The following is a 27608-nucleotide window of genomic DNA, read 5'->3' on the forward strand; positions in this document are numbered from 1 at the left end:
ACTTACAGCATGTCCTTAGAGTGCTCACCCTAATAATAGAGGCTTTGTATTACTGAACCTTAAATAAAGGTTCGAAGAGCGTTCCCATATGGGCACAACTAATCCCTTAACTGCAGACAATGCCCTTCCCTGATCTATAATGTGGTAGTATACTCTGGCAGCCAAAGGGTTTTTGCTGCAGGAGGTTGAAACTAGTTCTTCCAAGGACAACAAACACAAAAACGTCTTGTCGTGTCAATAACTCTCCACCACTCCTCTCTCTAAACGGTGCTCTGTATTTAGGTAAAGAAAGGCAGAGATGGACAAATCAGGGGATAGAAGAATGTATTAAAATGTGTACGCGTCTCCTGTATACACAGCAGTCTGTTGTAATCCTCTCTATGATATAGGCTCTCGATGTGGAGGGATTGCAATGCACACAAGCCAGTAACTTGCTATGGAAATGGAAGAGAGGTTTTGGAACCTTAACAGTCAAAAGATGCACTCAATGATGGAAAGAACACATGAGATATTGTCTGAACAACTTCAGTAGTAGGTAGGTAGTCCTTTGAGCTTATGTCCGAACCATTCACTGAAGTGGGACATAGAAGTGGAGTGGTCGCTCTGTAGCTAGCCAGAACGGAATAGGTGTAGGACACCAAAAAAAAGAGCACAGCTGGAAGCATGAACACAAAGGAGTGTGTTCTAAAGAAAATAAAAAGAGGCAGAACCAACCCCACAAACCAAAGTGTAATGGAAACAAAGGGTAAAAAAACAAAAAAAGGGTTACGGAAACAAGGGCCAATGGTTGAACTATATGTCAGTGGTAAAGGTTCGCAACGTTTACTTTTGCTAGGCACGGGTAAGCATACCACAAGTGCTGAAGTGTCTGCTGTTCAAAGAGGCCTTGGAAGTCTTACCTCCAAGAACCGGAAGCATTCTCTGCACATTCCACTGCCCAGCCGCTAGCATTCGGTTTTCAAACATCAGAAAGCCAAAAAGACGACCCAGCATGCAGGAACATTGCGGCTTACATTTATTTCCTTGTTTCTCAACTCCTCCTCAATGAATCCTGTCAATTAACCCCTTGCACCAGGATAGTAATTGGAACACATGGGCACCAAAATGCACCATTTCGTCATCCTTATTGGAGTGACATTAAGTGCAGATTTAGGATGGGAATTATAACTAGCAAAGTTTGAGTAACTGCTAAATTCTGTATCTGTTGGTGCTCCAATGACTGTTCTCAATAAAAACACTACAAACTCTAGAGTGCAGCAATTCATGACTTGAAAGTAGTACAATTGAGCAACAACAAACTCACTTAAACATAGAGCAAGCAATATCTATAAGAGACCACAGTGCAAGCTTTGCGTTGATAGACAACAAGGCAACAGAAATGGGAAACATCGTTTACAACGCATGCGATCCATCGCATGCCATTACAGCGCAAGTCGTTACAGTGACGCATTGTTACATCGCATACCATTCCAACGCAAGTCATTACAACGACTTGCTGTAGGGGTCAGAAGGTGTTGGATTTGTTGAATTTTCAATCCAACACCTTCCCTACTGTTGCACACACTGGAGTTGGAATAGTATATAATACTATTCCAAACTCCAGTGCCCACCTAGAGCAAGTCGTTGTAACGACTTGCGTTGTAATGGAATGCGATGTAACAACGCGTTGTTGTAACGATTTGCGTTGTTATAGCATGCGTAGAAAACACATGCATTGTAACGAGTTCTATTCAACAGACATACAGAGGATGGATTCACATTCAAAGGCAATGTTACACACAGGACATGAGGCAGCTATACAGATTGGTCATACCAAACCCACTGCAAAAGAAAACAGCTGAAAGGAGGCTGACTCCATTGCCAAACGATCAAACAATGGAGGTCCTGGTGGTGGCACCCAAAAGATGCCCATCCCCTGGGTTTTTCGGGCGGGTAACACAGTCCAGACCACTAGGGCTTCCTATTAGCTAGTTAGGCTAGTTGGGGTTTTAATGGCAATTGGTGTCCCCTATCCACTGTGGACGTCCCAGTCAGTCGATGTGGTCCTGGAGGTAGGCAGTGTTCAGTTTTTTGTCCATTGATTGGCTGGGTTATTTTAGAGCAGTCAGTTTTCTAATATAAGAAGAATTGTGGCAGATAAGGCTTGGTCAGTGTGAGAGGCGTTGAAGGTGTTATGCGTCGCCAGAGGAGAGAATCCTAAAAGGCCAGGGGTGTTGTTCCAGGCCTGGGCAGCCCTAACACACCCAAACTGGTCCAAAGCGTGTGATGTTGCAGCATGCTCACCGCAGCAATCTAAAATAAAATTAAAATGTGTGGCAGTAGTAAAGAGTGAAGCAGTGAGAGCGACGCATGAGGCGCAATTGGCACTGGAGATGAAGGTACTCACCTGTCAGGGTGAGGAAGGCATGGCTTTTGTAGGCTGAGTTAGCGCTCGTGGCCCACTGGAGAAGCGACCGGCAAGTGGAATGTGGCTGAGAGCTGAGGTGGGTGTGGTGAAGGGGAAGACGCAAGCAACGTCAACCCTGCTCATGTATAGCACGGTGTACGAATACCAGCAACAGGGGCCAGCAGAGTGCTCCCACATGTTTGGCGGAGCGAGAACTCATTCAACAGGAATGAAAGTGATGAGGAACAACTAATTGAAGGAGCTGGAGGGCCGTGGCGAGCCTAGCGCGGCACACCAGCAAAGTGAAGGAACCAAAAGCAATTTCCCAAAGTTAAGCAGAATGCGTTTGAGGCAGAAGCCTCTGGGGCAACTAAATTATTAAGAAAATGCAAAATACACGCCTCGGGACAGTGTGGTTAGCCATGCAGTCACACCTAAGAGTACACAATGGCGTTGCAGGGTGAGAATATTTTCATAAGGCAAAATGAGGTACTACAAGTATGGCGGTTAAGTGCTCCACAAGAAAGAGGGCAGGTTGGGGCATCCTGCAGGACTGATGTCCACAGAAGGTCAGCAGCTGTTGTGAATATGATCAGTATTAAAGAAACAGTTCCTTAATCTCAAGGAAGGGGAAAGTCTCAACAGGTGGATGAAGAGGTGGTCTGGTCAGGGGGATCCGGGTGATCAGGTCACAGGTCAAGGTGCCCTCACACACCCAAAAGGGTGTCATGCTTTATCATAGGGTGCTCCTCGTCAGGCCGGCACTGAAATGCCTGACGGACCCCTCAAAGGGGGCTCTTTGGTAGAGATCTTTTGGTCTTAAAGCCATATGATGAGTGCGGGTAAGGGATGGTGGGCGTAGGGTGGTGCAGAAGTGTTTTAAAAGACTCTAACGGATCCCTAGATGAACTGTTAATTGAATTGTGGCTCCATTGAAACAGTAAGAGAGATCCAGTATCAATGAAAAGCTGGTGTTATTGATCAAGGGTTTGGCATGTCACTGTTACTCCACTTTTTAGGGTTTATTATTCAAGTTGAGCATTTCTTGGTTGCTGTTTGGGGCGTTTCAGCTTTTCAGAGTTGCTAGGTAGTAACAAAGATTGAAGTGTCAGAGTTGAACACTGAAACAACTGAACAGTCAGTAAGACTCTTTCTGTAAGATCAGAGATAAACCAGATTGGGAATGTTGCAAAGATATTGTTCTACAGCACTGGAGGGGGGGAAGAGGGGAGGACCACTGCACCTGGTGGGAGCTTGGCATGAGTTTAGGGCAGCAGGGGGCAAGAGAAGAGCTACTCTTTCTACATGCTGATGGGTCTAGGCTGGCAGCACCGCAGGCTCTGAGTCAATGAGGAAGATACTGGATCGAATGGGGGAGAGCAAAGCACATTTTGGTACATAGTCCTTCTGAACTGGTGTAGCGTCAGAGGCTGCCAAGTTTGATATTTGTTACTGCGGAAAATGAGGAAATTGGGCAGATGGTCCTCAGATTGTTTTTTATGCCACATTAGTAATTTGGACGATTTCTGAGTTGAGTTATAAAAATTCTTTTTTTATCCTAGGTTGTGTAGCAGGACTGGTCCATGTGGCATTTTTCCATTTGGTTTGTGGGTCATTTTTTAAAAATGGGCAGCTAAGCAAGTAGAGGGGAAGCTTAAATCGACAGAGCTTGCGGTTTTCCGTTTTGATTAAATAAACATTGAATGGTGGGGTAGAGGTGGTATGATATCGGGTCAATTGTTTCCTTGTCTGTCAGAATTGATATCAGTAAGTGTTTTAATTATGCATTCAAGAAACATTAATTGGTGCAATTGTCGGGATTCAGACTACTAAAAGAAATTAAGAAGGAATTATATTTGATGGGGAGGTCGTGGTCAGGCACTCATTTTTTTATGGACAGCATTTGTTCTTAGAAGGGGATGGCACAGGGCAATGCATATTCAGTGATTGAGAAACCCAGGAAGAAGGGGAATAGAAAGATGCAACGTTTCTGTAAAGTGGAGGGAGTGGGTTGAATGGAACACACAGACATAAAATTAAGATTTTTTGTTTTTTAGGCGGTATGGAGCTCACCTCTCTCTTTTGTAGGGAATGAAATATACGTATTGGAAGTCATGGGAAGGTCAGCCATGGCACTGGCAACGAAGAGATGTTGCTGAAAGGCTGTTATGGCGATGGCCAAGTTCACACTGTGTTGGTCTTCTCAAGTTGAAGGCTGACGGCTGTTGGGGGGACAGCCATAGTCCTATTGACAACAAGCATCAATGAAAGACCGAAAGATGAGAAAGGGGGGAGGTGGGGCAAGAAAAACTCCTTGTCATTAGGTCTCGCCTGACCCAGCGCATGCGCTGGTCTGGCGAGACATTTTGTGAGGGCTCCAAAAAGTGCTACCAGGCCAGCCTAGACCTAGAGTGCATGTGCGCGGGCGTGCGCGCTCATCACGCTTTGCCGGTATTACTTTCACTTTCGTGGCCGCTTTGATGTTTGATCGCAATCGCGATCACTTTCGCGGCCGCGCAGCCGCTTTGATGTTCTCCGTGAGGCTTCAATAGATTGCAGCAGTTAAAACAAGCATTGGCATAGCCAATAGGTCTCGCTTTTGGGACCTTGTGAGTGTTTAGTTATGAAACTGTTGCATGGCTAAACACTTATAAGGTCCCAGAGGCAAGACCTATTGCCTATGCCAATGCTTGTTTTCCTTGTGACAGAAATGGAAGAGTTTGTGACAGGCAGGAAGATTTGGGGGCCTTGCAGCATAGTCATAGCAGAGGGACTACAGTGGAGCGATGGTTGGGTGGAGTGTGAAGGACATTGTAAGGGGATGGCGAGGAATGAATGTTTGGATGATGGATTAGGGACTGTTTATTGTTGGGGGGGTTTAAAGGTGAGGGGGGCTGGAAACTGAATTTGTGAAACAGGGTTTTATAAAATGCTTGTAATGTTAAAAGTTCGGTCTGCGTGCCTGTTCTAATAAAACGACCTTTTACTTTTAAGTTGGTCTGGTTATTTCGCGCCTTCCCACCCGATAGTGTGCCAACATTTCGGAGACAAATCTGCATGATTTTGAATGTAGGACCCAGTGGCAATTGCAGTAATAGGATATAGAGAATGCCCTAAAAGCAGAATGCTGAGTCACCTAGTAATTTTGCCCAGTACATTGCCCTCTTCCTCAATCTTCACCTCACCCACCTCTGTCTCTCACCTGCTATCCAGCCTCTCACCTCTTCGCTTTCTCTGCCCCGCCCTCCTCTTTCCCCTCTCCCACCTACCAGTGACGGCCAGTGCAGGTAAGAGTGGCGGGGGAGTCGACAGACGACGACGAGGGAAAATAAAATGTTAAAAAAGAAAACCACTTACCTTGTGCTCACCGCTTCGCTGAGTCTGCGATGCAGTGAGTGCAAGGTAAGTGGTTATACCCTCCCCCCACCCCACCACTCTTACCCACACCGGCAATCACTGCCCCATGCCCTCTTTCTTTCGCCATTTCACTCCTTCTCTCTGCTCACCCACCCTTCTCTCTAGCTTCTTACCCTCTCGCCTCACCCTCCTCACATTTGCCTCACCAACCTCACTCTTTGCCCGACCCTCCTCTCTCTCCACCTCACCCTCCTCACACCATACCTTCCTTCTCTCTACACCATCCTCCTCCTCCACACCCTTCTCGGTCTGTCTCATCATCCCCTTCTCTTGCTTGGTCTTCGCCTTCCCTCCATCCTCTTCCTCTGACTCATCCTCCCTCCTCCTCACCCTCCCACAACTCCCTTTAGCTCCCCTCATATTACCCCTCCACCTCACACTCCTCCCCCTGCCTCAACCACCACCACCTGTCTCTGTCTCCTAGCTCTCCTCCTCGCCATCTTCCTCACTTTCTACCTCGCCCTCCTCTCCCATAAACTTCAAGGGCGCAGGTATCCATGGTGCGGCCGGTGCAACGCGCCGGGGCCCAGTGGAATCCGGAGGCCCAGCTCGCTCTGCAACCCTTATTTTTCAAAGCCGTCTGCTCCTATTTTCTTTATTGGCGCGAGTATCTGCCCGCAGGCTTTCTGTTGAGAGTGGAGGATGCACAGAGAGCAAAGCACAGGCCCCGGCAGGCACTGGAGCCGGTTTCAGAGGCTCTGTATTCCACGGGGACAGACATTCAACCAATTACAAAGCAGGTGAGCTGTAGAGCGCGCGGGCCATTAGTGCCGAGAGAGCGAGGGGGAGCAGTGTCTGCTGGCGCATGCTGACTGACAGCTGCGCACTGCAGATCCTAATGCAGTGCTTAATTTAAGCCGATGGGGGCCACCAGCAGTTATTTTTGGGGCCAGTGGACCACCGGCACTTAGTTTTCCTCATCTGACAGTCTGAAAGAGGTGAAACACACGAACGGGAAAGAAAAAGGAAGAGAAGACTGAGACTCTGTCAACAAGAGAAAGCAGGCGCCTGTAAAGAGAAAGGATCAGGGAGTGTCTAAGTGGATTAAAAGGGCGCGAGGTGCATACAGGAATACGCAGACGTGGCATCGGGCGGGGGCCATTGAATAGCACCGGTCGTTGTATTTTGGGCAATGCTATGGGCACCGGCACTCATTATATTACAAATTAAACACTGCGCCTGTATTGCTGTGCTGGTTTCCCCACCTGTCGCTGCACCAGGAATTCCCGCTTAGTCTCCAGCTTTGACTGTCGAGGGAAACAGATGTTGTGGTTTATGGGTCGTCGACTACATCTCAATTATATCGGTCTTTACCCAGCATACTGAATGGGGGGGGGGGGGGCGCATTTTACTTGCTTGCACGGGCGGGGGCCCATGGCACCCTTGCTACGCCACTGATCAACTTTACTTTCGCCATCTCTGTGGACGAAAGACTCTCCTCATCTGTGTCGTCCCCGCTCTCTGTGAGACCCACCTGATGCTGAATTTGGCTCTCACGCAGCAGGCCTGTCCCCTGCGCACCGAGGCGCGTCTACCGCAAGAGACAACACTCAAAACTGAACGAGAAATACTGGTGACGGGATACGGCATGGTTGCGAATTATATCTTTGGGGCAATTGCTCTAATGAGGGCGGCAGCGGCTAGCCTCGCAAGTGCCATCCGGCATCTGTGGGGACAGCGAGGTGTTTTGGGTGACTCCTGCCGGGGGAAGTTGACACTGCAATCTTCAGAACACATTGGACTTTATGAAATAATGTAAATCTATTCTCTCTAGAACGGTGGTGTACAAAGGATGTCCAAGTGGGCCGGATTTAAGACAGATTTTCAGCATATCCACGAGACAAATTTGCACAATTATCTAAATAAACCCCGAAACCGGTCCTAGGATGCTTGTTTCCGGTCCAGGGAGGACCTGGCTTGGCAGTTGGACTGGACTGTTCCCATGAGGCACAGGGTCAAGACTGATTTGCATAGGCCAGGTCTAAACTGGGGTGGCATGGTGAGCAAAAGAATGAGGGATTTAACCCAGATCTCGACTGGGGGTGAATGTTTTGATTTGTTCTGCATTCCGTCCATCAATTGTGTGTCTTATGGTTGCGAATTATATCTTTGAGGGCGGCTAGCCTTGAAAGTGCCATCCGGCATCTGTGGGGACAGCGAGGTGTTCAGTGAGGTGTTTTGGGGGACTCCTGCCGGGGGAAGTTGACACTGCAATCTTCAGAACACATTGGACTTTATGAAATAATGTAAATCTATTCTCTCTAGAACGGTGGTGTACAAACGATGTCCAAGTGGGACGGATTTAAGCCAGATTTTCAGCATATCCAAGAGACAAATTTGCACAAAATGATCTAAATATTACTCGGTTACAAAGTTAAGTGGCTCTCCTGTAAATCTGATACAGATCCGGCTTACCTGCCCCCCACCCCCAGGGTCCTCCTAAACTAGGAGATAGGTTGTTGCAATATCCAAGTTCTTCTGACACCTTCCTCCTCACAGATAGAGCTAGACAGACGTGACAGAACAGTATCATCACTTCCTGCAACACAAGAAACTAAAAAGGGAACTAAAGGAAAGATGTTAACATACCCACAGTCCACCCAGGACACGGTAGCTATTCCTTTCACAGCTTGGGATACATCAGACAGAAGCTTCAGATGGCGTTCAGCAGCAGCAGCTGAGGGAAAATGGCAAAGAAAAAAAGACAAATAAAATATTTCCTTCAAATGAAATAATCACTGATGCTGGAAACAGAAGGTTAGGAACCCGGCGGCACCGGTTAACGTAGCAGACTATTCAAGGTTATCGTACAATTATTTAAGAAATGAATTGCTTGATCAACAGAAACATTAAAATATTTTCTATCAAATACCATAGCCATGGTTCAGCAAGATAATGTATTAAAAAAACAGCTCATAAAATAATACTAGAAAAATAGATCAATGTCACTGTGGTGTAGTTAAATGACAGTGATACATGTCTCCTCTACATTGAGTATTCGCTCAGAAGCAAAAACCGAAACGTTACCCATGTCAGGCCCGTACCCTCATTGCGCCGGGTAGTAGTGCTTGGCTGTTTCTCATAACTCAGCTTCTAACCTAAACTGTGGATGGGGAAACCACACCCTACATAGGTATCTGCATGCAACCTGCAGGTCTACCTTCAGAATTTGGGAGACCGTCCCATTCGGCTCCACTCCGGGTTTTCATCCCGTCAGCGCATTGCATTCTGACCCTTGTAATGTTAGGGAGACGAATCGCAGGCCTGAGCTGGAGCTCGGATTTGCTATGAGCTCGAGGGAGTAACCAGAAAATTAAAGTACCCCCCACTATGAAATAAAAAAAACTCTGGTGTCAAAAAGCAAAAAAAGCAAGTGAGCCGGCCCTACCCTAGAAGAGCTCCCCTGTCTCTTCCATCTAGACATCTATCAATTCACCCTTTCACCCTTCAGCCACCTACTGATATCCAGTCTCACCTTTACATTTTTACATCCATTCATTTTCTTCATGCATCAGTCCCAGTCCATCAATCCATCCATCCATCGATCCACTCAGCCAGCCATCTATCCATCTATCTATCCATTCACTCTGCCATCCATCCATGCTGCCATCCTTCCACTCATCCGTCCACTCTGTCATCCATTTGCTCACCCTTTCACCTACTCATCCATCCCTTTATTCTACCTTCCTTTCGCCTGTCCATCCATCTACCCATTGATTCACTGATCCATCCACCGGGCCATCCTGAAACTTGTTTATCCACCTAGCCATTCACTTATTAGTTCACCTATCCATCCACCCCCCCACCCATTCATCCATCTACCCACACATTCATCTGCCTACTCATCGCTCCATTCTTCCCTTCACCCTTCCCTCTATTCAATATTCCGTCCATCTTTCCCTTTTCGATTTACCATCTTTTGTTTTGTTTTTTTCCTTGCTCCTGCACGCTCTTTTATAGACACGGAATTCCTCTAATGTTTTAATAATGAGATCTTGTCTGCCCTGTTGCAGACAGAAGAGGCCCATAAAATGCCCCCACCCTGCTGTAGCTGCCAAATGCGAAGGGGGGGGGGGAGGGAGAGTTCACAATTCCCCGTATGCGCTGCACTGGATACAGCCCAGCCTCACTAAATGCAGAACATTTTTAAAACACTTAAGAGATCTCTCCTCACAGGACTCTCTCTGTTCTAGGAAGTGTCGCTCTGTAGGATTTCCCTAACCATGTTCCTTTGCCGGGTTGCCTGGCACATCCTAATTCCGGTTGGCTACTTCTGGCTGCTTCCGTATTTGCTGGCCTTTTCCCTCTGTCGATAATCCCATACCTTGTCCTTTATTGTTACCTATCATCTGCTTTATTTTGAGTCGGTTCAGATTTCCTGTAGTGCCAGCAGCACAAGTGACATCTTTAGGTAGCCCGTGTTCCCATTCCGTAGCCTGTTTTGCCTCAGACAGCTTGCACTGTCCTAGGTTGGGCGGAGTTTGCAGTCCCCATGTTGGGGAGGTGTTACAACACTGTGAGCTTTGACTTTTGTCCTCTGATTTCCAGACTATACTCTGTTGGCATCATTCCTGTAAATGTGCCTGCGAGCACTAGCTAGCTGCCCATGTGCTTGTAGGCCTGGGCACTGCTGCTTGGGTTCGCTGTATTTTCATGCTTTTACTGTGCTGCAGCATCCCTGGTTTCTGGTTCCTACGCACTGGATGAGTTTACTCAAGCCTTTTCTTGTATTTTTCTTCAATCAATCGAATTTATCTTTATTCGATATGCAGCAGCAATCATAAAAGCACAGTACAAACAGTTAAACTGCTTCAGTAAACGCATGAGCTAGCCAGAAGCTACAAATTCATATATAACTATAAAAGACCCTCATATAAAATCTAGATAAATTGCATTTGACCTAATCTGTACTGGGTTTTATCTGTACTGGATTTCTTAACCACAGAGGATCGCTTCTTTTTTTATATTGCTCTTTATTATTTTTCAAATGAACTCAGCCATGTCATTACCAGTATTCATAAGAAAATACTGAAAACCAGCCATTCTAAATAATCATAACTTGTAGCAGCATATGTTATGAACATGGTTCAAAGGAGCATAATCATTATACAAATAAACTTTGAACAACTAGATTTCTCCTGCCCTCCCCCACTCAGAGCTACAGATTCCAGGAGCTAATCTCTTTACCTCATTGCTATGGTTATACATTATGTGTCATCAGCTGCCTATTTAATCTGCATCACTTTGGCCCCAGACCACAACTGGGACCTCCATATATCTGTTGCAATCCCTTGGTTAAATGACTCCGGACGGATTTCATGAGTAGACGGCGCCTCTATTGTGAAAGCAGAACCCTGAACCCCTAAATTCTAAAGTACCCCAAAAAGCAGATCCCTCTGAAATTTCCCATCAGTAGTTCTGCTAGATCACCCATGACCTTGTGATAAGAGAAAACCCTTCTCAACATCAGACCCCACATCATTTAGCAGAGTACTACATTAAGTAACTTTGACAACTCAATAACTGAGTTCTAGATCAGGGAAAGGTTAAAGGGTTTTACTACAAAATCTAAACAAGCATTTGCAATGCAATAGGTCTCGCATTTATGAGAGTTAGAGCTATTGACATTGTAAATGATAATGCCTTTTATTTTTATTTTAGTTTTTAAAACATAAATAAAAGGCATATTCATTTAGAAGGCCAATAGCTTAAATTCGCGTAAATGCGAGACCTATTGCATTGCAAATGCTTGTTTCTACATGTGTTCACATGTGTGTGATGTATATTGCTGGGTGTATGGATACTCTGTGCATCACTACACAAAGGCCATACCTGTTTGCTTTGTCGTTCAAAACTTATTTGGCTATAGGTCTCTTCGTTGTGATTCTAGAATGAAACGCATTAGAATTGTAGTAGCTCACTTGAGTGTAAAGTACAACTGCTTCTCTTTTCTCTTTTGCTACCCTGTAGTAGCATGAAGACGAATTCTCGCCTCTTACGTCACGTACTTTATGTTGTGTTCTCTGAGGGAGGGGACATTCCTACTGTTTTAACGTAAGTAATGGCATTCTTAATGTTGCTATGGAAACGTAGAATCCCGGGGCTGGTCAGTTGGACTTTGCCTGCAGGGCCAGTTGTGTACTTCTTGTCCTAAATAAACTTAATACTCCTTCTGCGTGGGCCTAAAACTTCACACTCGTCTTGAATTTCCCAATATTAGTATTTCAGCCCCACCTCAAAGAAAAATGATGTCATAAAATATGTAAAAATGAAACAAGAGCTCCCAGTTCGTATAGAGAATCGCCGATTGTATGTGACATTCCTTGTGATGTTTTAATATTTTGTTGAAATGGAAAAACAGGTCTTACTTGGGGTCCCTCCACATGATGCACTAACCTTTTTAAACAATCACCCGCCACCGTGCTTTTTTGTGCTCAGGCTGAAGTGTGCTACCCCACCCATCTGACACTATATAAGCTGCTTCAAGAGTCCGACGCGCTGGTGGGTAGTCCCGGAAGTTGGGCAGAGGCGAGAAGAACGCATGCTTCCTCCCCACAACCCTGACTCCTCAACAAAAAGAGGAAGCGCTCGACAGACTTTAAGCGACGAGCATTCCCTCTTGCAGGGCATGGACGTCGGAGCTCTCGTCGGTTCAGCTACGGCCCACCTTACACCATGCAGTGGAGATACTTCCGCAGTGTCACCGAGGCCGCGGGCACTGCCCTTCTCTGGCTGTCGGTCCTGCTCAGCGGAGCGCGGTACCACGGAGGGGAATCCTTCAAGCCAGGGTACCCGATAGGCAATGTCGCCGTCAGCCAGAGTCGCGTTTTCATCACCTCTGGGAACCGGCTGTACCAGCTGGACACCCGGCTGCAGCAAGAACGCAACGCATCCGCTGGCAAAGCAAACCAACACCCGGAGAACAGTACCCAGGCTAACAACCTGCTGCTGGTGTCCCAGGAAGACGGCATGGTGTACACGGGCTGGACCTGGGATGAGGCAGGATTGAAAAGCGCAATCTCAGCGATGTGGGGCAAGTCTTAAAGACACAAACAGAGTGGTGTCGAGCACCGCAGGCCAGCCCTCTCACGGCACCATGTTCAAACTTGAAACAAAGACCTACCTGGCCATAGTATCACTGATCAGCAGTAAAGTCAAGTCAGAGGCGAAGAATGCTATTGTTATCTATAACGCACAGTGGGAGCGTTGAGTGTCGAGTTCCCAGTTACACGCAGCAGAATAAAGACGTGTAATACTAAGCTCCATGTGTGGCATTGTTATTGGGAGGTACCCAGGCTGGAAAGATGCTACAAATGGCAATGAGATAGGGGGCAAGTAACCGAAGAATGACTGTGCTCTTCCAGAGAGTTTGCCATGGTGCAAGCAAACTGCTAATGCGTGCCACGTGTGTCGCTATCAAAGAACGGAATAGACACCAGCCGCTGTAAAGTAAATGAAGACCGTGGAAGTGGTTTTTTTTTTTTTGTCCTCATTCACCTCAGTAAAAGAGAAAGATGTCCATTTTTTCTGCCCTTATCGTTTGTTTTGGTTACTGGCCTCTTAACGGGCATACTCCAATAAACACCGACCTTTCTGCGGCTGTATCTCATACCCGGTATTATACCGGTACTGCAAGAAAACAAACGTTACCGGCCCTAAAGCAGTGCAGGAGTGTTAGCCGGTGTAATCATTGGACGTGAAATCATACTAATATCGTAAAATATAGCCTCAACCAATACTTCATTCACCCTCCAACCAGACAGTTAATAGATTCCAGAAGGCCTTCTTTTTTGACATTTTCCCAGAGAGATCCATTCGAGACATATATGTTAGGGATTCCAACCAATCCGAATGCTGTGGGTTTATATTGCTTACCCATTTACGACAGATTTCCCTTCTGGCCAATAATACAGCATAAAACAGCAGATCTCTAGAAGTACCTGTTATCTCATCATCCACTCCAAAAATAACCAGAGAGAGGCTTACCTTTATTGGCCGACCCAAAATGCCTGTCATGGTTGTTTCTACTTTGTTCCAGAACTCTCTAATTTCTGGACATAAGAGGAACATATGGACATCGGCTGCCTTTTCCAACCCACATTTTGCACAACTGGATTGGGTTCCTTTCCCCATCTTGGAAAGTTTCTCTGGTGATATATAAGCCCTATGAAGTGAAAAGAGATGGTTTCTTCTTAAAAAGGCGGGTTTAACTGTGTTATAAAGAGTGCGCATAGATACTTGCCAAATATTCTGTAACTGGTTGCCAGGCAAGTATTTTCCCCACAGCTTCTCCGCCAAAGTGAATTCTCCATCCATGCTGTCTTGAAGGTGCCAGTACCAAAGAGATATTTCTTTACTTCCCGGTGGCTTACTTATCAGTTGATCTTCCAGGGTGTAATTAGTACCCAATGTCGATGTCTTGCTTTGCGCCCAACTTTTTAATTGTAGATACTTAAATTTTGAGAGGGAGCCCATCATCAATCCATTTAAGTCATACCAAGATAATAATTGTCCATCTCTAAACAGGTCCCCCCAGATGTTTAATTTGGCTTCTCTGATTGATAGTGCCAATTTATCATTAAGACACTCAGGGGTCCCTGGGGAATCCCAGATCGGGGCAAAATAAGAATAATAGTCCATTTTCAACGAGCGTCGTATATGATACCACATTGATGCCATTGAGTGCAGTACCTTCAATTTAACTTTTTTGAAGAATTTAGGATCTCCAAATTTAAAAAGAAAGCCATCAGGTTTAATTTTTTGCTCTTTTAGCATAGCTGTAAACATTGAACCTATTACAGATCTATCGGAGGTCTTCAGCAGCACTCTGGAGTTTTTTAATTGGAAGGCCCACGCATATAGTTGAATGTCGGGTAAAGTTAAACCCCCCTTCTCCCTTCTTCTACGTAGCTTCTTCCAAGAAATCCTAATCCCTTTATTAGCCCAAATAAAGGAGTTAATTGCTTGCTGGATACTGTGTATAGTAGCATTGTTAAAATGTAACGGTAATGAGTTAAATATGAAAGTAATTTTTGGCAGGATACACATTTTTACCAGGTTGACTCTCCCTAAAATAGTTAATGGGAGATATATCCAGTTTTTCATTAATTGTGCAATCTCTTTGGACACTCTTCTTAAGTTTGTTTCAGCAATTTGATTAATATCCTGGACTATTCTAAGACCAAGATACCGTATCTCCTTTTTAACTAATGGATTAGAGCTAACCTGGTTCCATATCATAGCTTCGGTCTTAAGTTCGTTTACAGAGTACCCCGATATTGTTCCAAAGTCTGTCGCTATACGCATAATAATAGGCAGGGCGGCGTCGAAATTAGATGAGTATATCATGAGGTCATCAGCATAAAGGGCGACTTTTTTAACCCAATTACCCTGACAAAATGGTGGAATGTCGGCTGAATGTCTAATTCTAAAGGCCAAGGGTTCCATATATAAATTAAATAGCAGAGGAGAGAGGGGGCATCCCTGTCTTGTACCTCTGAAGATCTTGAAGGCAGAAGATAATCTGCCGTTAACTAATACTCTTGCCATCGGATCTTTATATATGTGTTTTATAGCCTGACAGAAATTATCACCCAGATTATAACTTTTTAATACAGAGAACAGGTAAGACCATCGAACCTTATCGAATGCCTTAGAGGCATCCAAAGTTGTTATAGCTAACGGTGTATTAAGGCAAGTTGCAAAATCGATAGCCCCAACAAGCTCATAAGAAAGCTCGTGTAGATATCTTCCTTTCACAAAACCTCTCTGGTCTTCATGGATGATATATCCTGCAATTTTGGCTAGTCTGTCAGCTAACATTTTAGTAAAAAGTTTATAATCTGAATTTAAGAGTGATATCGGCCTATAAGACTCACAAAATACAGGGTTTTTACCCGGTTTCAAAATAAGGGTAATCGTCGCCTCATTCCAAGATTTTGGTAATTGTGTTCCTTGTTCTAGTATCTCATTTATCACTAATGTTAGGAGTGGGGATATCTCGTCGACTAAGATCTTATACAACTCTGTTGGAATGCCATCTGGCCCTGCCGCCTTGCCTCCTTTACTGGAATGAATTACTTTAATTACTTCTTCCTTATTAACTACTTGATTTAAAATATTCTGTTGACTAATATCTATAGGACTAATAGATTCCTTGAGCCAATCCTCTACCTCAGTTCCTACCAGATCCTCCTTTTCTTCTGTGTATAGATCACTAAAGAAGTCTTTAAAAGTCTCTCTTATCTCCGTTTCCCTGTTAAGTATGGCTCCAGACCGTTTTTCTTTGATCTCCTTAATCCTATTCCTGCTCCGATCTGACTTGACTTTCCAAGCTAAAAGTTTTCCCGCCCCCTCACCATACTCAAAGTGTGCCAACTTACTGGTCTCCCACCTTTTTTTAACTCTTAACTGGAGAATCTCTAATAGTTGATTTTTCTTAGATAGTAGCTGCTTCCCCAGCTCCTCTTGTTCTTCTAATTCAGATCCACTAATGTGTAGCTCTATGTTTTTCATCTCTTCCTCTAGTTGCGATATTTCACTTCTGTATTTTTTATTTGTATGGATCAGTATACTAGAGATTTTACCCCTTAAAAAGGCCTTTAGACTATCCCACACTATTCCATTTGAAGCCGAGCCTATATTAATCTCTATGAATTCTCTTACGTCAGCTTTGAGCTTTTCCATTACTTCGGTATCCATTAATATAGTTCTATCCAATGTCCATCTAATCTCTTCACGCTCACTGCTATTTTTTAGAGTTAAAAATACTGCCGAGTGGTCTGATAAATGAGCCGCCTTATAATTGATGTCTAAGATATCTTCTCTGAGACCCCAATCCACAAGAAAGTAGTCAATCCTTGACCTACTGCCATATTTTTTATTATGAAATGATATTCCCTGTTGAAACCCTGCTCTTTCTCTCCAAAGATCACATATTGTGTGTTGAGTCATCAAATTTTTTAATAATGTACGTGAATTTGGGGTTGGAATGGTTCTAGTTTTACTTGATTTATCCAGTTTTAAATCTAGCACCACATTGAAATCCCCTCCCATAATGATCGGACCACTAAAATCTAAGAGGTTAGAGAATAGGTTCGTCAAAGGTTCACAATCATCATAATTTGGTCCATAATAGCCTACTAGCGTCAATGATCTGTCGTCGATTTTAGCTTCTGCAATAATCCATCTACCCCCTTTATCTGTTTTTGTACGTGTTACCCAGACTTTTGCCTGTTTTTTTACTATTATGGCCACCCCCCTGGTATTCCCGCTTTGATCCGTGCAAAAAACTTGTTGTACCCATCTTAATTTTCCAAAGATGTCTAAACACTCTTTTTTCAATAGATGCGTTTCTTGTAGGATCAATATTTGTGCGGGGGAGTCTTTTAGATATTGGAGTAGCTTAGCCCTTCGACCCTTCACCCGTAACCCATTTATATTCCAGGATAATATCTGTATGGACATATCTTTGATAATTTAATGCTAAATATAAGCACTAATACTGAGGTGTCTGAGGATTTTATTTTTATATTTTTACCCATATGCTCCCCACCCTGTAACCCCATTCCCTCCCCCACCCTCCCCTGGAGAACCCACCCCTGCTTCTTCCTCTTGGACATGATGTTGGTCCAAGTTAGATTTTGCTCCATTGGCCTCCCAGTCTCGCCAAGTCTCATTAAATCTCATTAAGTGTATGAAAATGCCTAAATTTTAGCAAAGGGAGAGAAAGAAAGAAAGAAGAGGAAATCGCCTCCTATATGTGTACCTATAGTGTATAGTGTATATTCAATATAAATGCCTAAAGAACCCACCTCTTCTTTCTTCCTCCCTTCTCCTCACTTCTCAGTTTCCTCCCTTACTCCCTCCGTCTCCATTCCCCCCCTTAATACTTCCTAACAAGTCCTCAGCCTCTCTTATGCTCCTAACCATATACATTTTGTTATTAAACATAACTCGTAGAGAGGCTGGGAATTTGAGCTGTACAGTTGCCCCCACTTTTTTAAAGTCATCCATGCGCCTCCCAAGTTCCCATTGTCTATCTAGTGTGGCTCGTGCTAAATCCGATCGGATTTCAAAAGAAAAATCGGGACCCCTTAGGGTTTTGAGTTTTAGCGCGGCTATCAATATTTTTTCCTTAAGAGCATACGTATGGAAGTTTATCAAGATCTTCCTTGCCTTTGTTCTCCCCGGGGCTCTTTTAAAGGGGTCCCTATGTATTCTTTGAATGTCTTTGGCAATCTCCATCTCGCTCTCCTCCACCTCAACCGCTGCTTTTATGAGAGCGACTACATAAGTTTTTAGGTCCTCCCTCTCCTTTCCTTCTGGAACGTTAAGTAACCTCAGATTGTTTTTTCTTGAGTTATTCTCCAACTGTTCAACCTTCTCCAAAAGCCCCTGTTCCTCTTTACGCAATGCTAGGAGTTCTATTTTATTGTTGACGAGGTCCTTTTTTAACTCTTCTACTGTGCTCTCCAGGATCTCGGTCCTGTCTGCTAATGTATCTAGTTTTTTCTCCAGAGATTCACAAAACCCGCGAATCTCACGCTGGTTTGCCTCTGACTTTGCAAATCCGCTCCTTATTTCCACCGATAAGCTCCCCATCATTGTCTCTAGCGGGTTAACCAGAGGCATGCATGGCTGAGTAACCGAATCTCTACTGCTAGAAGCTGTGTTGATCGCTGAATCTATGTCTGAGCTTGTAATGTGCACAATGTTGGTATCTTGCCCGTTTTCAACATTAACAATAACATGACCCCCATCGCTTATATTCGGGCTGTCAATAGCGTTAATCACCTCATGAGGAAGTTCGGTTATATCCGCGTTTGTAAGATCCTTATTTACAACACCCTCCTTGGGGCTCCCCTGTCCTGAATTAATACCATTCTCCACACCACTCTTCATAACAACGGGAGTAGAATTAGTAGCCATGCTAACTCTAGTCACTACAGTTGTACTAGACCTTAATTTTAAATCTACTGATGTAGGTTGTGAAGGTCTTTTTAGGGCAAGTACTGAAGGCTGGACTTTGAAAAAAGAGCGTAAAGATGGTGTGATCTTAATTTTTGACTCTATATAATCTCCTCTCTTCTGTAGTTTTTTGCCCTTCTTTTTAGTGTCTTGCTTTGTACTACCCTTGGGTAGCCCCTTCTGAGAGTATTCAGAAGTCGCAGTAGTAAGGTTCGAGGAGGCTAAATCACACTCTAAGATCTGCCCGCCTCTTTTCTCCGTACGCTCACTTTGACTACTTTGATCCTCCTCTCCTCCCTCTGCTAAGGGGGCCCTTTCTGGCATTGTTGCAAAACACTCCCTCCTCATTAGGTCGCCTACCTTCCGCATTCTGTAATTTTTTCCACCTTGGTGCAGGAGATGGCCGATAATTGCCTCGAGGAAGCTCCAACTCCCAAACAATTCAGATGTGTGACCACCGGGTATGTGCTGACGCTGCCACTGCTGGTCCCGGGATAGCCTCGCGCTGCTGCCCTGCGGCTCTTCCTGAGCTCCAGGGCGGCTGAAAAACAACGCGGACCGCTGTCCGTATTCCGGAGGATACCGGGCGATTCAGGGCTCAAGGAACTCAGGTAATACCCCCGTTCAAGGCGCATATAAAGCAGTAAAGTCAAGTCAGAGGCGAAGAATGCTATTGTTATCTATAACGCACAGTGGGAGCGTTGAGTGTCGAGTTCCCAGTTACACGCAGCAGAATAAAGACGTGTAATACTAAGCTCCATGTGTGGCATTGTTATTGGGAGGTACCCAGGCTGGAAAGATGCTACAAATGGCAATGAGATAGGGGGCAAGTAACCGAAGAATGACTGTGCTCTTCCAGAGAGTTTGCCATGGTGCAAGCAAACTGCTAATGCGTGCCACGTGTGTCGCTATCAAAGAACGGAATAGACACCAGCCGCTGTAAAGTAAATGAAGACCGTGGAAGTGTTGCGAAGAATTTACATGGTGATAGTCTAGACCCTGTTGGTCAGGCCATAAATAAAAGGTACTGCATTGCCATGCAAGTTAACGTTGTGTATTGTATAGAGTGCTAATGCTGAAGGCATAATCAACCTGGTGTACGCAGCACAACTGCTGATAATCAGAACTTGCAAAGTAACGCTGCGAACAGAACTGCTGCAAGGAGGAGATCAAACGGGTGTTAGAAAATGCCAACTGACATTTAGAAAAGATATAAATGTCTTACTGAGTATGCTAACGAGAGGCATCATACCACAGCACTCGGTGAAGGGGGCTCAAGGAGAAGTGCTCGGGGTTGTGCTTACGGAGCAGTCTATACCCGAAGTGGGTCATTCACAAAGTTGCTGAGTGGGGCTCAGAACAACTTCACAGGTTTTCTAAGATTAAAGAGCCGAGAAGTACTCTCGGAATAGTGAAATTGTTCAGATGACTGCAAAAAAAGTCACGGTTCCAGCTCTCATTAAAGAGGATTCAGAGGCCAGCACGCTGCAAGGACTCAAAGATGAATTGCAAATACCAAGTCACAATGAACTACCCACGATTTGAGTAAGTTCCACGCTGATCTGCAGCACTGCTGCGTTCCTGAAATCACCACCACCTTTCGAGACTGCCAAAAAGCAAAATATTGGCGACAGATAAGCTGCGTGGAGAGAGACACTTGATGGCTTCATTGATGCCCCTGAAGAGACTGATCGCAAAAAGATGATTCAGTATCTCAAAAATCTTGCTGGTAATGGTGTGAAAGAAGTCATAAAGAAAAATGCTGTGAACTGACAAAGAAATTACATATTGTCAGATTAAAGAAACCCTGAATATCATGTTCAATCCAGTACCAAGCATTGATTACGAAAGATACATTCTCAGTCAAGAACGCCAAAAAGTTGCAGAAACCATTGATGAATTTGTGGAGAGACTTGATGTGCTCATCAAACAGTAAGTTTAATGAATTTAATGATGAGGAAGCTATGCAACTTAGAGTTATTGATGGATGCTTGTCAGATTCATTCCAGAAACAAATGCAGAGAGAAACTCTTAGTCTGGAGCGAGTGTTGATGGCTGCCAAAGCAGAGGAGCGTGCTGCAAGACAAGCCACTGACATGGAGGCTTGATGTGCCCAAAGTGAATCAGTCATGAGCATAAAAGTAAGTCAAGGTAATAGAATGAAGGACAGAAAGTGCTGTCTACAAGGAAAAAGAAGTTTTGTTTTAAATGTGGATTTTCATTTCCACACAAAGGTAAATGTCCTGCCATTCAACAGAAATGTAAAGGCTGTGGGAAAGAGAACCATTTTGTGTAAAGTGAAGGAAAAAGCAAGTGTTACGGCGCGAAGACAAAATGGCCACCAGAACATTCCAGAAACAACATTCAACGCACCCACATAAGGCTAAGCAGTGACATTAATTGAGGCAAACTGACATTGAACGAAGTAGATTGTCACCAAAATCATCGTCAAACAGTTAGTCGGCCTCAAAATCCAGTGAAAGTGAGGAAGACTTTTGAACAAGGTCAATGTCCTGTGAATCCTCCTGTGAATATCTCTGCACCAACATCTCTGACGACAAGGGCATCATCTGCAAACTTCACATAAAATACCACGCCCCGGGTGATAATCTGAAGTTCATTGATGAACTAATGGAAGTCATTACAGCCAACGCCAACTCACAATTACCGCAGATCTTTCTGGGAGATTTCAATCTCCATTGGAAGAATACTGGCGATCATGATGTAAACGGGCTCAAATCCTTTCTGTCAGACGAGGATCTGTCCCAATTCTGCGACAGCCCAACCCACAACAAGAGGGAGACATTAGACCTCATCATAGCAAAAACAAACACTATATCACTAGAATCCATCTCCCCATGTGACTGGACTGATCACTACAGCGTATTCTTCTCCATCAACAGTGAGGTAACTCCAAAACAAAGCCAACCTACAAAAATAAAACAATGGAAAAGGAATATCCAAAATATTAATCCAAACGCCTTGGTATCCCAATGCAATTCCGCCCTGATCCCCTCAACAGACATGGCTGATGTCCAGGATCTCACAGACTTTTACAATGCCACTATGCTTGAAATCCTTGATAACACAGCGCCCCTCCAAGAAAAAAATGTCTCCACAAAAATTTCCAAACCATGGTTCAATGAGAACCTAAACTCGGACCGACGCAAGTTAAGACTAGCTGAGCGAACATGGAAATCAGCACCCTCCACTGATCACCTATACCAACTTAAGAGCGCTGAGAAATACCTACAACAGAAAAATCTTAAAAAGCTAAAGCAGACTTCTTCAAAACACAGCTGACCGAAGCCATTAACCGTCCCAAAAAACGATTCGAAATCGTAAAACAACAAGCGTGTAACTCTCCAAACGTAATGGAGCTAAGCAACCCGGCTACCCCTGACTGCGACGAGCTTGCCAAATTCTTCCTACAAAAGTCTAGAACCATTGAAAATGACATTCAATCCAAGAAAGAACCCCAACAAACTACTGACCATGAGCCTTTGCTTCATACACAGATCAAGGACCTTTTTAACTTTCCAATCGAAGCTCCAAAAAACAATGCCAACTGGCACTCCTTCTCACCCATCCCAGAACACAAAATCTATAGCACCCTGCTAGCGATCAACCCTGCCAATCATTTCTCCGATCCCCTACCCCCAGCCATATTCAAAATGATAAAGACCTCTATTCTACCCCTATGGGCAAAAATTGTTAACGCCTCTCTGAGGCAAGGCTCCATACCCGACTGCCTTAAAATAGGGCAGGTCGCACCTATACTAAAGAAAGCCAACTCCCTCTCCACAGACCTCAACAACTATCTCCCTATATCCAACATACCCACTCTGGCGAAACTATTGGAAAAATGTGTACAAATTCAACTCTGCAACCACATCGAGAACTTCAACCTGCTAAACAAACACTAATCCGGCTTCCGTCAAGGCCACAGTACCGAATCAGCACTCACCCACATAACGGATGACATTTAAAAAATGTTAGATCATAATGAATCGTGCTTATTGATACTCCTGGACCTATCTTCCACTTTCGACACGGTTAAACACGGCAATCTACTGTCCCTACTTGAACTAAGGATGGGCCTAACCGGTCCAGTGTTACAATGGTTCACCTTCTTCCTAAGCAACAGAACCCAAAGAATCAAGATGAAGCAATCATTATCTCAACCGTCCATGGTCACCCTAGGAGTTCCACAGGGATCAGCACTATCACCAATCCTTTTTAATCTACTCATGGAACCCCTCGCCAATGCTCTGAATTCTGCAAACATTCTATATCACCTATACGCGGACGACACACAACTATATATGAAAGTCTCCTTACCAGATGTCTTCACCTCCCTCAACGCCATTCTTCATAATACCCAAAGCTGGCTCAATGGCAACCACCTCATGCTCAATGCCAAGAAAACTGAATTCCTCCTCATCTCCACTCCCAATCACACACCCAAGATAGACTTATGGCTGAAGCATCTAACTTCCTTCAATTACGCCCCACACATCATTGACTCCGCAAAATCCCTGGGAGTCACCCTGGACAAACATTTAAATATGCAGGCGCAAATCTACAATGCCACCAAGGAAGCCAATTATCAGTTGAGTATCCTAAGGAACCTTAACCCCTTCCTCCCACAGGATGATCTAAAAATGGCGGTACAAGCACTAGTGCTACCGAGACTGGACTATGGAAGCACCACTCTATGCGGTCTTCCTAAATGTAAGCTAACACTGCTCACGGCATCACTTAACGCTGTGGCCAGGCTGGTCACCGGAATAAAAAGTAATAACCACATCACCCCGGCCTTGAAGGCTCTGAAATGGCTACCCTACGAGGCGAGAATACAACTAAAGATCGCCTGCATGACACATAAAGCCATACATACCAACACCCCCAGCTATTTAGCACAAAAGCTGGAACGGTTGGGCGGATGCAGACATTCGCGAAGCTCGAGCTCACTACTACTAAAACCTCAATCCTTCCACAAAAAGAGAACTGGGTGCAGAGCTTTCTCAGGTATCGCACCGAGGATTTGGAACACCCTTCCCCCAGATGTACGCAGAATCCCTTTGCCGCCTTCAAAAAAGAAGCAAAAATGTTTCTAATGAACAAATTAACATCCTAAAACTTTAACTTTCTGATGACTTTTGTCACTGATTGTATCCAAACACCAATGTCTACCTCTTTTGTATTGTATGCGATTTCCGATTGTATGAAAAAAAGTGTGTGATAACAGTGTACTGTAAAGCACTCTGATACCCCCCCGTGGGTCATGTTCGCGTTATATAAAACTTTATAAATAAAATAAAATAAATGTCTACCTCAGAGAAACGTGCACATGTCGGATTGGCCGCAGGCGAGGAAAAATGTCAGTCAAAGAAATGCCAAAGCACCAAAGTCGTACAAACATTGTTAGAAAACTACATAAAAAATAAATGGCTGGTCGATACCTTTCATCATCGACAGTGGTGCATTGATAAACAAAATTGCCTGAAGAGAAATACCATGAACTGTCTCCTTTGCCTCGACTCACGCCATCGAAAACCAAAGTGTATACTTGACTGCATCGACACCCATCAAAAGTCAAGGTTCATTAGTAGCGACATTGAAACACAAGAAAACGAAGGTGCAAGCACCTATTCATGTGCTTCAAGGTACAGAAGCAAGTGCCTGTCTGCTCAGTTTCAATACCGCTGCCGATACGGGACTGATTTCTATGAAATATTACAACCTGAATGCTCCCCACAATATAGTAAGTCAATTTCCTTCATTGTTTCATGGTTTGGGAAAGCTAAAGAATATGAAAGTAAAGTTACACTTTAATGACTATGCCAGTCCTGTTGCTCAGAGGCTGAGACGTGTTGCTTTTCATTTACAATAAGCTGTTGAAAAAGTACTTGAATCATTACTTAAGCATGACATTACTTTTTTTTTAAATATCTTTTTATTGAAACAAGACAGATAATAATTAGATAAGTGCATCACACTTCGTCACACTAAAATGAGTGTTATGTTATTACAGTTACTGATCCAGGTTTCTTTAGGCATATTTGTTTGTCCTGGTTAATATTTATATGGATTGAGGTACACAAGACAAAAAATGATTCCTTTAAAATACACACTGAATGCTGCTGCCATAAACAGGCCTTGATATTAGTATCACTCCGACCAGGTCATGCGCGAGTCAGTAAAAAAGCCTAAATCCAGTCGATCAGAGAGAACATAAGCACTGGTTTGTTAAAGGAAACACCCAATAGGGCGATGTTAAATTCTTTACTTGGTAATGGTTAAATCGCACAAGATATTCAAAATGGTGGAACATCTGAGTTTCAACAATCACCATACAGGTTGACACAATGACGCCAAAATTTCAAAACAGCAGACAGTGTGGTGAGCAAAAAAATGTAATATGTCACAAGAAGCGAATTAACAATAAACAAGTATTGGAAAAGCAAATAGGTCTGTCACTGATGGTTATCATTTCGGCTTTGTCGATGCTTCTTTTGTCATGGTTTTTGATAAACTTAAGTTTGAGAGGGGGCAATCACCAGAATGAAAAAAACATTGCTAAAAGCAAAATCATTTTTTGGTCCCAAAAAGCACAAGCCTTTGCTGTAGTCCCTAGCACTGAAGTAAACTACGTTCTGTGTTTCTGAGCCACTGTGAAAAAGTAGGACGCAGTCACTCTCAGTGAAGTTAGTCAGTGCCTGAAGTGGGACGATCCACTGACCCAGGCTGTGCGATGTGGGTGGAAGAATAATTTGAAAGGCACATCAACAGTCCATTGGACGAAGAGGATCCTCTGAAAGCACCTCTAAGTTTCTTATATATACAATTGTATTAAAATCGCATGGTCTTGGATACAGCCGAACTTAAAAATAAAAATAAAAAAAGGGGGTGATGCTACTTCTGTAGTAATCAACGGTGAGGTCTCGAATGGAGTACGGTGTGAAGTGTTGGGAAGACATTTAAAATGTGTAAATAACTGAAGACAGTCCAAAGGTGAGCGAGTACGGTTTGCTCTGGAAAGGCTATTCTGAAAGTACTTAAATCGGTTTAATTTGGAAGAAAAGAATAGCATATGACGCAGACATAAATACATTTAGGAGAACAATGTACCTGAAAGAGGAAATCTGCACTTCTCGCAGGAACAGCGCAATGTCTCCTGCAAAACCTTCGAAATCCAGAACCCAAAAGCATAGCAGGCCCGATGTCCATGAGAGACACCAACCCATCACCCCATGAAGATACTTGTATGTTTATTTTTTAAAGGACTGGTGGTAATCTCTGTGGGTTCACTTCCTGTGAGTGCTGTGTGGGGCCACTTGTGTGACTAGCTGACTCTCGACTTTGAAGCTCGAAGGTAATGGCGGAAGTTGCTGGAAAGGTCTGTGGCCATTCTGTGACCAAAGGCTTAATAAGCACCACTAAGTGAATCCTGGTGCAAAGGTCGGGTCTCAGAACAAAGAAAGAACACAGAGACACTATTCTTCAGAGGCACGGTGGTAAGCGCATGCAGAAACCATGCAGCAGAGAGCGGGATTGTTAAAAAATAAATAAAAAAAAAGTTCAACAAGCATTGACAACGCCAATAGGTCGGCTGTTGGCCTTTTGGCTTTGCTAATGCTTATTTTGTTTGGGACTCGTTTTTGTATGAAGGCACGTATGGTATGAAAACAAGCATTGCCTCAAAGTCAAAATGTATATTTTTATGTGCAAGCACGAATTGTACTAGTAGTCCCTGGCATTGAAGGGGACCATTACTGTGCAATGTGCACAAGCAGAATGGTGTCACTCTCAGGTAAAGCAATGGCGGAAGTGGGCAGACCCTCTGCCCTATACTTTATGCTGTTAGGGTGAGGGTGGGCTTGTCTCCAGTGGCACAGTGAACATGGAATCCACTTCTGGGCATTCCAGTCACACGTAGGACATCAAAAACGAGGTGATGGATGGAATGATTGAATTAATCTCAACTGCTGGTAATCAGTCAGGCTGCATGTTAATCCATCGTTTTTTACTCAACATATTTTGGACCCAGTTATATGCAAATCAGTCCTGATTGTGCTACAATGGGAACAGTCCAGCCTGAACTGCAAGGTCCTCTTTCAACAGGAAGGCAACCCAGGACTGGCTTCACACTTCTTAGGGCTCATCCACCAGGTATTGCTTGGTTCCCTGTGGTGGGAACCAAGCATTCCATGCACTTCTTTGTTTTTGATGCCCTAAGTAAGAAAGGTATGCCCATACGTGGGTCCAGTGCTCACTGAACCACAAGAAGATTAATTTGCTATCCACTTTCTCACAACTGGCCGGCAAAAGACCAACTTAAAAAAAAAAAGGAAAAAAAAGCTACACAAGTCCCTAACATGCTGGAAATCATTTTACCGTCTTTCCACAATTGTACTTAAAATGGCTAAACCCTTATGTAATGGAGTGGTTGTATTATTTTTCACTGTTACAAGCTTGTCGATGCTGGTTAATGCTTGCGTTACTTATGAAGTGAGCTCAGGTAAGTTCTTATATTGAGTTTGGAGGTGCCCAACTCTGCCAAGAGCCTTAATCCCAATATGTACAGTTAATAGAAACATACTGTGATTATTTGTCAAACCAAAGATCTCAATGATAAAGAAATGTCAATAGCCTTCCACTGTTTAAAGTAACTTGCCCCAACCCCATAAGATAGCTCTGTGTGCTCAGCACTCATCTGGAGATCAGCAATTCACGCTTCAATATCCCTGTTATAATGCTTTTTTGTGCATTGAGACAATTAGGTGTGCATGGCACCAACAATCATCATTTATTAATCAGTATTCACCTTTTC

The 27608-nt window shown here is 44.1% G+C and overlaps 1 protein-coding gene across 1 annotated transcript in view; it reads right to left on the minus strand.

Moving 5' to 3' along the window:
- The window catches only part of PDIA5 (protein disulfide isomerase family A member 5), a 796394-nt gene that overhangs the window by 663166 nt on the left and 105620 nt on the right, over nucleotides 1-27608 (minus strand). Inside the window, exon 3 of the mRNA XM_085647317.1 lies at nucleotides 8393-8480. Coding sequence (XP_085503443.1) covers nucleotides 8393-8480 — 88 coding nt within the window. The remainder of the gene's footprint in view (nucleotides 1-8392; nucleotides 8481-27608) is intronic.

This window comes from Triturus cristatus, chromosome 3_2 (genome assembly GCF_964204655.1).
Source record: "Triturus cristatus chromosome 3_2, aTriCri1.1, whole genome shotgun sequence".
Classification (NCBI taxonomy): Eukaryota; Metazoa; Chordata; class Amphibia; order Caudata; family Salamandridae; genus Triturus; species Triturus cristatus.